The sequence below is a fragment of the Vipera berus genome (assembly GCF_964194415.1).
Source record: "Vipera berus genome assembly, chromosome: 5".
NCBI classification, from domain to species: domain Eukaryota; kingdom Metazoa; phylum Chordata; class Lepidosauria; order Squamata; family Viperidae; genus Vipera; species Vipera berus.
In genome coordinates, this window is record NC_138207.1 from 49,989,275 (window position 1) to 50,002,984 (window position 13,710).

At 37.6% G+C, this 13,710-nt stretch overlaps 1 protein-coding gene across 1 annotated transcript; it reads left to right on the forward strand.

Annotated features, from left to right (window-relative positions):
- The first annotated feature begins 1,146 nt into the window (after positions 1 to 1,146).
- On the forward strand, positions 1,147 to 13,710 carry GSTO1 (glutathione S-transferase omega 1). The gene is made up of 6 exons (XM_081328295.1): positions 1,147 to 1,249; positions 2,504 to 2,612; positions 4,496 to 4,718; positions 8,644 to 8,745; positions 11,747 to 11,853; positions 13,215 to 13,710. The coding sequence occupies exons 1-6, from the start codon at positions 1,216 to 1,218 to the stop codon at positions 13,366 to 13,368; spliced, it is 729 nt and encodes a 242-aa protein (XP_081184421.1). The 5' UTR covers positions 1,147 to 1,215; the 3' UTR covers positions 13,369 to 13,710.

Consider the following 13,710-nt stretch of genomic DNA (forward strand, 5'->3'; position numbering starts at 1 on the left):
TTCTTATTGCTATATTTTTATATAGTTTTAAAATTTACTGTACATTACCTTATGAGGCATATCAATTACAATCAAATTTTACAGATATAAAATATAATTTAGGGAGGGGGATTTATTTTTCCATTTCTAGTCATGATTTTAAGTCTGCACAGCCACTAAACATTGTTTTAACTTGACATGCAAGAGACAAAGGTTTTACAGATTTATTTATACAAATATTAATACGCCAACCCAATCCAGAATTTCTGGGCATTTTACCAGAATACAAAAACACCTAACCCAAAACAAAAAACATCCCATATTCAACAGCATAAATAATAAAAATACACTACAATCTATAATACAGCTGCTGATTGCAGTTGCGTACCTACCTTTCTGTATTGGCTCCATAGCTATTTACACTTTAAGTTAAATCACAGGGCATAATATGTCCTATGTTACTGGCGTTTACATACATGACTTACACTATCGTTTAGCCTTGAATTTTGAATTCTCTAAGAAAATGACACGTTGACGTCCTAACACAAGACGAAGCGAAAATAAAACACGGGTAGACGACTTGAAGGCGAATCCATTTGTCGTACTATCCTTATACCTTTTAATTCTTGTATTTGACTTTCAAACGTATTTTTACATAGTAGATGGAATTTGTGCTCTTCCAAACTGTACTTAAATGCATACAACCTTATTGTTAATCCGCATGTTTCTCAGAGATTGCTACGGCGGAAGTATTTACCGCGATAAATGGGATATCAATTCGCTCAGCCCTCCAAAGTCATTTGCTTCGTGTCAATCAACTAGCGTTGTAGCTCTAGTAGTCTTTAGCATCCTTTTAATTCTTGTATTTGATTTTTACACCTATATTTACATAGACGATGGAACTTGCACTCTTCCTAACTGCGGTTATATGGAGCCTCACAGTTAACCAGAAACTATGTCCCAGTTTCCTACGCGGAATTATTTACCGCGATATCAATTCGCTCAGCCCGCCAAAGTAGTTTACTTCGCAATCAATCACTCAGCTCGAACTTCTTTAGCATCCAGCGGAGGGAGATGCTGTCTATCAATGAAGAGGGAGGAGCCAAACTGCGTCGAGAGAAGAGAGAAAAGGCGGAGGCTTAAGGAAAATAGAGGTTGAGAGAAAAGGCGGAGTCTTGGGAAATTCCGACGTGCACTGCTGGTTCCTTTTTCTGTCTGGTGGTGGCCCGAAGTAAGATGTCTGGGGAATTCGCTAGAAGTTTGGGAAAAGGTGAGAAAGCGCTCTGATCCAAGGAGGAGCACGTTTATCTAATTCAACTGGCTTAAGGCAACCCTCGTTTTCTAGGGCTGTGGGAGTTATACAATCATCAGTTCGGTGAAGGCTGTTGTGTGACCTTCCCTAAGGCGGTGGGTTGTCGGCCTGGGCTGGTCTTCACGTACACCGTTTTTCAAGAGCTGGGGGACGACATGCAATGGAGGTTTTCGGGAGAATTTTATAATGTCGTTAAGGATGTTACCCCTCTCTGGTCTTCTGTGGCCAGAGGCAATGAATGGATTTCATTATTCGGTTAAAAAATGCTACATATTGTACAGCCAATTACGTGTTGAGGGCGTGTACCCTTCTAATGTGCCTTTGATAGTGGAATGTATGGCTCTGATATGCAGCCTTGCCCCGGTATATTTATTGTATGCATGTTAACAGACATTAAACTTGAGTGCATAACATTGCTTATAATTTGGCCAATAAGGATTACTCTAACAAAACGATGTTTTGTATTCTTGGTATTCATTCCTTGCTTTTATGACTCAAAGGTAGATATTTGCATTTATAAAACACATGAAGCTTGGGTAGTTTTAATCCTGGTTTGTTGAATTAACTTTATGTGGATTTTTGCAAGAGACTGAACTATACACTAAACACACTGGGTAAATAGCAGTACAACACAGAGCCATAAACACACTACACAAGCTTAACATATTGTATGAAGGGAGGCTGTGAAAGATAAACTATTGGAGTGAGTAACAATAATGAGTAGGTGTAGTAAGAAGATAGACCATGGTTGTTTTGAGGGTTTTATTTCCTACCTTTTTTTCTTTTTGTATATTATACACCTTAATGCCGTGTTTTCATTGTTGCCTTTGGGTGAAGGCTTTGTGGTATCTGAAGCAAAACAACTAGATTCTGTGTAACAGCTTTGTTCCATATACTATCAAGCTTGCTAACAATCAAGACTCATTTTTTTCCGCTCTGTATTCAAAATGGACTGTGATTTTTGTATAACTTGGCGTCTTTGTTGCTGCTGCTGCTGTTGTTGTTATCCTTGGGATGGTGACATTGTTTGGTGGATGGCATTCCTCCTTTCGAGAGCAGGGGGCATCAGAATTTCATTTTAATATGTGCCATTGTGTATTATACAGGTAAATGACAATAAAGGTTATCTTATTTTTCGGATGGCTTATTGGTTATCTTCAAGATAGAATGTAGTTTTTGTTAATTCTGACTGGAGATTTGTATGTGTTTCAGGAGCCTCTGCTCCAGGGCCAGTCCCCGAAGGAATCATCCGTCTCTACAGTATGCGTTACTGCCCTTTTGCACAGAGAACACGCCTCGTCCTGAAAGCCAAAGGAATCAAGTATGAGCAGATATCTGTCTCCTATATTCATTAGGGCTTAATGTAAAAATATCAATCTCCATTTGGGTTGAAAATTAGCAGATAGTTGGTACATATCAGGACTTATAGCAATTGTCTTCAAAGACTTGTTACCTTCCTTCTTTTAAAATCATAGAACATATTCAGTTTCAGATTTGTTCCTTAGTTCAATAGGGGTGTCAATGCTGCAAACATTGACATGTTTTTGCACTGACAATATATGAGAAAGCCTTTTGTTTAAACTGCTTCGCTTTGAATCTTGAAGAGAAGGAAATTTTCAAACGGCTATCTTGAGAAGATAAGATTAGCTGCACAGAAGGGGAAGTGTAATTTCACATGTGAAACTAATTGGTGAACGTGATTTATGACGTGTAATTAGGGGAGAGAGATTGTGCAGGATATGATGTATCAAGGGGAGGAGAGGTCAGATTCTGGCATCCCTCCATGAGTGCCGATGTTTCATTTCATTACTAAGACTTTTTAGATAAATAATATGCCTGTAATTTGTTTGAATTGTCTCATTTATCGGAACCATGACAGGGGGATTCTGTCCTGAAGGATTTCATCTGAGAACTAATTTAGAAATATAATAGATAAATTGATGGATAGCTAAAGGGAAGGGGGTAGTTGTGTTCTTTTAAATTCTTGGTAAATTTCTGTTGCTGATTATCTAATATGTTTTCTTGATCATTTGCAGGATTTCTTGTCTTGTGATGATTGGAGGTCATCTGCTCAAGACTGATTGCCTGAGTAGATTATTGGTCTTAGAATATAATGCAGTATTTCAGGCATAGGCTTGGCTGAGTTACATTCCTTTTGGATTTCAAAGAAACTTGAAGGAATGTGGCATTTAGTTATTTAATAGTATCCTTCAATCTTTTTAAATAGTGAGTGAGCATGTGCCTGTGGTCAATTTTATTATAATGGTAAGCTGTTTTTTGTATGAACAGCCATAGGACATGCTTTAGATACATTAAAAAAACAACTGTCCTCCATAGTAATCCAAGTAAGGGTTACAGTGATGGCGAACCTTTTAGAGTACCAAGTGCCCAAACTGCAACCCAAAACCCACTTATGTATCATCGGGTGCTGCGTGGGTGTGGCCCATTGGGTGGGCATGGCTCATTGAGTAGGTGTGGCCACAGTGGTAATGGCAGACTGGGTGGGACTAAAAAGTTCAATCAATCAATTCCAACTTTGCGAGATCTTTTTTTCCCTGCAAGAAGTTGAAATTGATTGATTGAACCTTTTTTTTTGCACATGGGGGCGGAGGCCTAAAGTGAAAAGGTTTTATAAAACTCAGTTGAAGGCCTAGGACTGGGGCAATGGCGCGCATGTCCACAGAGAGGGCTCTGCGTGCCACAGGTTTGCCACCACGGGGTTACACTCTTAGCCATGCCATGCAATCCAATAGGACGGACATAGTCTGCGTCTTGTTCCAAAACTTTGTTGAAAGAAGGGAAGGAACAGGATGTCAGGCTGTAAAATGCAAGCCACAGACACTAACTTCTTTGGTTGTCTTGTTTGAATGTGGTGGAGACAATGTTATATAGAGGAACACAAATGGATCCCTAAAATCAGAATCTAAAAGTATTCTCTTCAGTTTCCAGGAGTTAATATCATGTTGTATTTTTCAAACAGCATATAGCAGTAATTATTAGTCGTATCTTTCATTTTTATTTATCTATTTCTATCCCATCTTTAATATTTTACAAATAACTCAAGGTTGTGAACATATCCAGTATACCTTCCTCCTCTTACTTTCCCCATTACAACAACTTTGAACAACCTCATTTTTGTATAGCCAATCTTAGTAATGTATTCCTGAAAGAATTAACCTGGTGGTTTCTTCTCATTCTACCTAGCCATGAAATTGTTAATATCAATTTGAAAAACAAACCAGAGTGGTTTTTTGAGAAGAGCCCGTTTGGAATGGTACCTGTGCTAGAAACAAGCAAGGGTCAGCTGATCTATGAATCTCCAATAACTTGTGAATATTTGGATGAAGCTTATCCAGAAAAGAAATTGTACCCTGCGGACCCTTATGAAAAAGCTTATCAGAAAATGCTCCTGGAGTACTTTTCCAAGGTATTACTGAAGTGTAGCAAGAAATTCATTTTAGTGTGGAAGATTACAATACAGCTGATACATTTCTATTTTGATATTGCATTGATAAATCTTGAGTATCTCAAAGGTGCTTTTTCAAAAGTAACTGGACTATGTTATTTTCCTTGAGGAAGACATTTCACTTCTTATCCAGAAAGCTGCTTCAGTTCTGGCTGGATGGTTGGGGAAAGAGGAGGCGGGGGGGGGGGGGGAGATGGAAGGATTATATTCCTTTGCAGTCATTTGGACATTATTACTTTCTCTGACACCTGTTGAGACCACATGAGGATTTATCCTATGCCCTCAGGGTCAACTGAAGCAGAATGCATTTGCGTGTGTAATCTTCTTGAAACTGCTGAAAGGACTGTGTTGTAAACCAGATAGGTGGTGTTGTATTCCTCCCCCTCTATTGAGACAGGCGGTAAATTAATTGATCAATTAATTCAAAACTAAAGAAGCTTCTTGGATGAGAAGCGAAACATCTTCCTCGATACTCCCGTTGCCTTTTGAAAAAAACATGTTTGAGACGAGCATGATATGGATGACTGACAATCTCCATAAACGTTCTTGAGAATGTGGCTTTCTTTTTCTTCGATGCTTAAAATGTGTTTGAATAGGCAAAGTGAATTCTACAAAAGAATAAATTCTTTCATTGAAGGAAAGATAATGAACCATCTTATGATAACTGGGCAATGTAATCTCATGCTAGGTGGTGGTCTAAAGCTAAAAGGTTTTGGTCAAGAATAGATATATGGTTAGAGAAAATGATAAAACAACATGTAGTTTTTAAGCCAGAATTATTTTTGTTAGGTATAATTGTAGGAAATTATGAGAAAGAATGTGTATATTTAATGTTACATATACTAACTGCAGTGAGAATTGTATTTGCTCAACATTGGAAAGCTGAAGAATTACCAGTGGAGGAAGAGATAATTAGGAAAATTTTGGATTGTGCAGAAATGGACAGACTTACGCTGAAAATGAAAGAAGATTCAGAATACTTTAGAACATGAGATACATTTTATCAATGGCTAGAAAAATGAGGTAGAACGAAAGGAGTTTAACATGTACTAGTAAGCTAAATATTGGAACCCAGATAACATGTTGCTGATAAAATATTAAGGATTTGTGATTATAAAAAATTAATAAAATATTGTTAAAAAAAGAAACTAGCTACTTCTGCTACAATATACTTTCTCTGCTTTTTTGAAGAAATAAAGCCTCAGATAATGGTAATTTGATTAGAAACATTATTACCAATACGTGAGGTAAGTTGGGTAAATAGTTCAAAGTGTCTGTAGTGATTATGGAAGGTTTCCGACTTCTGGGTGAGGAGTCATAGTAGGATTTAATTAGCAAACTATACTCTGAACCAGACTTGGAGCAGCCTCAGTTTGTGCTAAAGAGCAAAGATTTTATTAGTTTAGGGCTTTGTGTTTTACCTTTTTTCTTCTCAAATATTAATTATTCCATTCTGTGTTGAAACTGTAGGTATGAGGTACAAAAAATCAAATTAATGTATATTACTCATGCCTATGGACAGTAATATTCTCTGCTAAGGGCTAGCTAGCACATGCTTGGAGTTAGATAAGGGTCAAAGGAATTCAAGAGAGGTTGAACTTACTTTGCTTGTGGCTACATAGGGATTCTAGGCTGATTCCTTTATTAATTCTGCCCCCAAATTTGGCCAGAATTCTGCAGCTAGCATTCTGGGAGCTGAAGACTTCACATTTTACTGAGGTTGAGAAACACAGTCTTTTGTTTATTTACTAAAGTGTATAAAGAACACTCTTCAAAGTTTTGGGATCCACTGAATGAAAATTATTTTGGTTAATGAAAACTCTTTTGGGAAGAAGATGATTATTCTGTGAAGTGTAGGCAATATGGAGAGTTTGAATCTGACCAAAGGAATAAATAGGTAGTTTAGAGACAAATCCTTACTGTCATTTGTATCTCCTATGACAGTGATGGCGAACCTTTTAGAGACCAAGTGCCCAAACTGCAACCCAAAACGCACTTATGTATCGTCGTGTGCTGGGTTGGCCCATTGGGTGGGTGTGGCCAATTGGGTTGGTGTGGCTGCAGTGGTAAAGGCAGAGTGGGTGGAACTCAAAAGTTCAATCAATTCCAACTTTGCAAGATCTTTTTTTTCCCCGTGAGAAGTTGAAATTGATTGATTGAAACTTTTTTCTTTTTGCACATGGTGGCGGAGGCCTAAAGCGAAAAGGTTTTTATAAAACCCAGCTGAAGGCCTAGGACTGGAGCAATGGCACACGTGCCCACAGAGAGGGCTCTGCGTGCCACCAGTGGCATGCGTGCCATAGGTTCGCCACCACAGTCCTATGAGATAAATGAAAGGAACATTGTTTTTAAAATTTTTTCTAAATTCTGAATGCTTCAAAAAGACAGCAATACTATGATTTTGGGACTATGTATAGGAGCTGTTGCTAAGTAAATATGGGTAGTCGTTGATGTGTGTCCTCGTGCCCACAGTAAAAAATGACAATAAAGGTTATCTTATATCTAGTCTTTGTTCAGTGACAGTTCAACATTATAGAGATGTTGAGTAATCGATAGTTACAATTCTTTTTCATCATTATATTTTATTGATTTTTTTTTACAATAACAATCCCAATGTGTTGTCTGGGTTCATATATTTAAGAACAATCAATAATAATTTCTATAATTAATCAATATGTTAGTCAATGATATATTTCCCTGATGCTCTCTTCTTCCAATAGTATTCTCCTTTTTGTTTGCATTAAACAAATGTAATTCTTTATATTTGCAATACGTACAAGGTTGAGTATAAAGATTTTTCTAGTATTTGTACAACTAACAATAACATCAACATATAACATCTTTTTAATCAGCTTATATTTCAATTGTATTTATGAAAATCATCTTATTAAATCATTATGTGTCCTGTTTTCAAGATTTTTATTTAAGCTTAATTTCCCCACTGTATCCAAGCCACTCTTAGCCATAATTTTCTCAAAATTAATTACCTTTGAATTGCTCAACTGCTCTCACCTACAGCAGTTGTAGCAACCCACACTCAAATGATCACTACTTGCAACTTTCCCTGCTGGTTCCTAGAAGCAAAGTCAATAGGGAAGGCAGCAGAAAAGGTGACAAGTTGCTTGGGAAAGTCTCCTCCATCTGTGCATTCTCCCTGACCCTTGAGCTCACACCCAATCTCTCCAGCTACTTCACACCCTTGGGCAGCTGCCGCCACCCCATGCCTTGCCACATTTGGATTGTCTCTCCTATCTGGCTGCAGCCAGCCTAGGTCCCCGTGCTCGCATGGTGCATCCCTCTCCATTCACATGCCTTTGCGCACCCTCTTCCACCATGCCTGTCTGCCACTTGTGACCTCTTGTGCATCCCCTCCCATCCAGCAAGAATCACCCAAGCCCACTGCTCGAGGCATGCCTCCCCTCCACTTGTGCACTCTCAAGTATCATCTCCCACCACGTAGCAAGTACTCCAAGCCCTGATGCACTTGGACTATGCTTCCCTGGCTTGCTGCTTCTGCCATCTGGCAGTAGCCACTTGCCTGCCTGCCAGCCTGTTTGCAAGCCACCTGGTACTTGCCAGCTTTCCTGCTGAACCTGGTTGTTGGAAGACAGCAGTGGTGAGGAGGTGTTTGCCTATCAGTCCAGAATTCTTGTTTAACAGCAGGGATTGCTAACGCTAAGCAATGTGACACTTTGTCACATTGCTTAGCAATAGAAACTCTGGTCCTAATTGCTGTTGTAAGACATATGGTCCCCATTTTTATTTATAAGGACAATTTATTCTTTGTTGGTGATATTGTCTCTATATTCCCATAATATTTTGTTTCTTGAATGAACATCCTATATTTTGGGACACCTTGGTAATGTATCATTTTTTATTTACTTAGCTACCTCCAATAGGCTACAAGTATACTCTGGCTATCAGGAATGGTGAAGATGCATCAGCACCAAAGAGTGAGTACCAGGAGAAGCTTCTTAAGCTTGAAGAGGTAAATGGTTCATGACCTTAATTCTTTAAAAGAAAGCAATGAAATGTCATAATGAATTATAGCTGCCTTCCAGATTAGAATCTTGTTAAATGTGGTGGCTTGGAGATTTATATTGTAGGCAGAATAGTTCTGGAGGACATGAGATTTGGAAAAGAATGAAGTAGAGAATTCCCTGCATTCCTTGAATGCTGATTGACATATTGTATATGCTAGGTGAACTTTTCTATTCTGTTCCCATCAGTTGCAGCCATTTTTAAAGGCAAAGTTGTTTTTTATTGTACGATACTCTGTTCCTAATAAGATCTTGTTTAGGGGTACACAGTGCTGTCAGATGTAGTTTAAATAACTTTTCAATTTATATGAAGTTGTGTGAATCTGTCCCTAGGGGGAGCCATTCTCATACAGTACTTGAGTAGATGTGGCTATGTCTGAGATTTTTACTTTTTTTACAGGGAAGTTGTATGGCACAAGCCTTGACAAGTGTGTGTCCCCTATTCTTTTTGCATCTTTTAAAAACTTATCAACTTACAAAAAATTATTTTTGTTTTAAGAGAAGGGAGAACCAGGTCAGCAAGAACTCAGCAGGTGTGCATATTTTTACCAATTCTTCCACAGAAAGGGAGGAGAGGGGCTTATAGATCCAGGAGGATGTAGAATGGAAAGAACATTGAAAAGAATCCACAAAGCAGCAGCACTAGGAATCAGGCTGCAGCTGCCTTTCTATCATTGCCCCAAGCATCAATAAGATGGACTTATTCTCTTCCTGAAATCCCAGGAAATTCATATACAGCTTCTCCAGATGTATAAAGTTCATGTCACCCTCCATGATTCACTGATTCTCTTGTCATTCTTTTTAGTGCTCCTAACAGTTTCTTATTTTGGACAGATTCCTATTAACATTCTCTCTGGTATTCCTAACTTTAGCTAGAAAAGTTGGCCAATGAACGGTATTCTATAATGAAAGGTGATCTGCATGTGTTTCATCAAGATAAAGCGGTGTGAAGATCAGACCTTTGTTTTAGATCCAAGATGGATTTGTAATTCTATTCAGCACAAAAGACTATATCCCCTCGTTTCTATCCAAAGCAGACCTGGTAGAAGTTACATGTGCACACGGTATTAAGAAAATACTTCAAGTATACCCTAGATAGGTAATTGACTATACCCTAGATGATAGATACCTGGAGAGATGTGAATTTACACCATCCACCATCAGCAAGTAATTAGGGAAAGCATTGCTCTGGCATACTCAGCCAACAAGAAACCTCCATTTTCATCACACTCCATTTAATTAGAGGTTCAGCTACAGGGGTGTCAAACTGCTGGCCCGTGGGCTGGTTTCATCGTACCGAAGCCACGCCCACCCCATTACCCGCAATGCAAAAAGAGTTGCGACACGTCACATGACGTGACTCCCAATAACAGGGCAGTGACTTGTTGGTACCACCTATATTATTAAAACTGTATAGGATAGCCAAGTTTATCTAGCATTTGGTGGCACGTTGATACAGTGAGTCTCTTAATCTCTATCCTTGTTGGGAATTTGATAGTCCCTTTCCTGAAAGCTCTCTTTTTAATGACTGGAATGGTTGTTGAGTCTACCATAAAGTATTTTTCTAGTCATTGAAAGATGAAACTGATAATGTCACCTCAAAAGGAGGCTAGATAAAAGATTTCAAGCAATCAAAGGTCTTGTTACTAATAAGTGTATCTGTTAGGATACTAATGAGTTGAGCCACATTCAGCTGACTGCGTGCGACTGGTGAGATAAGTTTTCTCCATAGGAAGAAATTTTAAACTTATGCTTTTTCATTAGAATAGTTGGAGATAACCCCTTCCATCTTTCAGTGACTAGAATACTTCAGAATAAGCCACATTGCCATTTTGATACTCCACAAACCATGGTTAAAATACATTTAACCATGTGATGTGCAGATCAAATATCTGAAGAGAGGCAAATAAGAAAGAAACATCTCTCTATGTAGGAAAATGCACATTTCTGAAGCTGTTGCTTGTGCTAGCTCTCTTTATTAATCAATGCCTTCATTTTTGTCCCTATCCCTTCCTGTTAACAAAATAGTACAAATAAGAATTAAGCCTTACTGGTGGATTAACACATATTCTTAAAACTCTTAACATTTAAATCATTTTAAAGGAGATGGACTATTCCTGGTAACAGACTTGCGCATGGAGAAATACACTCTCATTAGTAGAAATACGCTTGTATACAAAAGATTTTGTTTCAAGCCAGTCTGAGTGCAAGGCTTGAAAAAATTCTTGGAACTCATTTTGCAAAATGAATTATTTCAGGCATTCAGGAAGCTTTGGAAATTTGTTGAACTTGAAGCAAAACTGATCTGAACTCAAAACACTTCCAAGATCCTTGAATTGATCAGAGCTTGAGTTTTATGAAGATCCATATTTGAAACTGTTTACAGTGAAAATATCTTTGTACTCCTAATGTAAGATTGTTTCAGGCAGTTGTTTCTGCTTTTGGATAGGACAGATCCTAAATAATACAAACAATTTCTGCATGGATCCATTTTTACTGTCCATCTTCTGTTTCACTCCCCTCACTTTTATAGTTACTTCTATTTTAAGCACTTTTAAGATTTTTTCCCCCTCATATGTTTCTTCTTTAAAATCCGATTTTACAGTATTCTTATTGTAACATTCCCATATGTTTTAGTTTTAACTCTATAGCTTAATTTCACATAATAAATTTTGAATTTGGGGAAAGAAAAGGTGTTGGCACTAACACCTCTATGTCTATTGTGCAATTCTTAAAATTTGGATTTAATGTGTCCTGTACCAACCAGTGTAAACACAATTGAGCAGCATAGAAATAATTTAAGTAAATACATCAAATTATGGATGACAGAATAAGAATTGCAGTGAACCATCTTTACCATTTTTTATCATCTTTCCCTATTTAATTTCTGTAAATATGGGGGCAGGCCTTACATTTTATTTAGAAATGTCGCATCTTCCTTTATCTTAGATGCTTGGAAACCACAAAACTAAGTTCTTTGGTGGAGATTCAGTATCCATGATTGATTATCTAATCTGGCCATGGTTTGAACGGATGGAGGCCTTGCAGTTAATTGAGTAAGTGCTTTGAATCTTTTGCAGTTTTTGCTCTTAAATCCTGTGCATGGTTACTTTTGTAGATTACTGCAAGAAAAGCTATATTAGCGCCATCTGTTTTATTTCTAATTTACATAGAAGGGATGTCATTAGGAGGCAAAAGAGAATAGGAGAATCATCTTTTTTCTGTTTTGAATATGTCCATTAATCTTCTAACTTTGCTGCATAAGGCAAGTAGATGAAATATATTTTTCTGAAGCAGAATTTATTAGCAGGTCAATTTTGTTCGGTTTAGACTATCATTATTTTTCTTCTCATGACTGATGCCCATGTCCATACTTTGAATTGGGTGTGATGTCTCTTGACATTCTGTTTTTCTGAGTTAGCAAATCAGAAATTAATAGCTTTGGGACAAACAAGAAAAATAAGAGTTTATGGAGATTGTCAGTGATCCAGAACAGTCCTCTGTCAACAGAGGGGGAAGAATAAGACATTGCCTATCTTCTGTCTACAATGCAGTCCTTTCAGTAGTTCCAAAAAGATGCCAGAGCCATTTGCACTCTGATTCAAGTGACCTGTGAGGGCACAGATAAACTCCCAGGTGGCCTCAATGACTCTCAGAATGATGCTAACAGATAACTGCAAAGAAATACAATTCTTCTATTCCTCCCTCCCCCCTGACCTGTCGGTATCTATGCTTCATCCCCCCCACCATCCCAGTCACAACTAATGAAGCTTTTTGGATGAGAAGTGAAGTGTTTTTTTCTTCCTCAAGGAAAAAACCAGTCCAGTTAACTTTTGGAAAAGCACCTTTGACACAAGAATATTGAGACAGTTTCAAATGATAGTCCTCTATTCCTCTTAACTCACAGGTGGAAGTAGAAAGCTTGGGCTGAATTCTTTTAACACTGTATTTACTTTCTATAATTGCTAATTGTCAGCAATACCTTTTTAGGTAGTACTTTGAAAGTTTTGGAAGCCAATCATATATGCTGGAAAACCCCTATAATTTGAACTGACGGAATTTGAAATAATGAAATCATGCATTTGATCTAAACTACAGGTATCTGGCTATATCTGTAGCACTTTCCTTTAAGGAGGTCAAGCACAATCCAAATTGAGAACTATATATCTTTCTATGTACACTTAGGAATGTAAAAGAGTGTCTTGAGCCATCTAATTTAATACATTCTCCATGCTGGTTAATGATGGCAGGGCTTCAGACAAAGTTCTTTTCCAGTTTTACTTGGATATTGAACCTGGATCCCTTCTATACTATTGACCTAGATATGTCACTGAACACTATCTTAAGGGCAACATAAGCAAAGATAATTGCCTCAAAATTTCATTGTTACCTCAAATCTTTTTCTGTTCTTTTCCAGGTGTTTGAACCATACTCCAAAGTTAAAATGCTGGGTTGATATGATGAAGCTAGATCCAGCTGTTAAGGCTACAATAACTGATCCTCAAATCTTCAAGGGCTATCTTGAACTATATTTCAATAATAGTATTGAGGCCTGTGATTATGGGCTTTGAAAACTATGGGAAGCTTTTTCAGTGGATGACAAGGAATATCGATAGCTATTGCTCCAGCATGTCATCTGATATCAGTTTTGTTGTGCTTTGTGTTGTGTTATTCAATGAATATATAATTGGACTGAAATAGTAATTATCTTCAATATATTTCCCTTTCAAGAGGAAAATGGCCAACATTCATCAGGAAGAAAATCTTTTTTTATCCTTATCTTTCTACCAATCTAAATGACAATGTTGATTTTTTTTTGCCTTGTATATCCGTTTAGGGGAGACATCAATTTGACTTTGTTTCTGTTTGGAAAGTAATTATAGTCTTTCAGGAATAAAAACACTTCAAATGCA

Excerpts from the sequence above, each read along its gene's own strand:
- GSTO1 (XM_081328295.1), top strand. The coding sequence starts at position 1,216 with ATGTCTGGGGAATTCGCTAGAAGTTTGGGAAAAG. Across the intron at positions 1,250-2,503 it reads CGCTAGAAGTTTGGGAAAAG|GAGCCTCTGCTCCAGGGCCA; the intron begins GTGAGAAAGCGC and ends TATGTGTTTCAG. Across the intron at positions 4,719-8,643 it reads TCCTGGAGTACTTTTCCAAG|CTACCTCCAATAGGCTACAA; the intron begins GTATTACTGAAG and ends TTATTTACTTAG.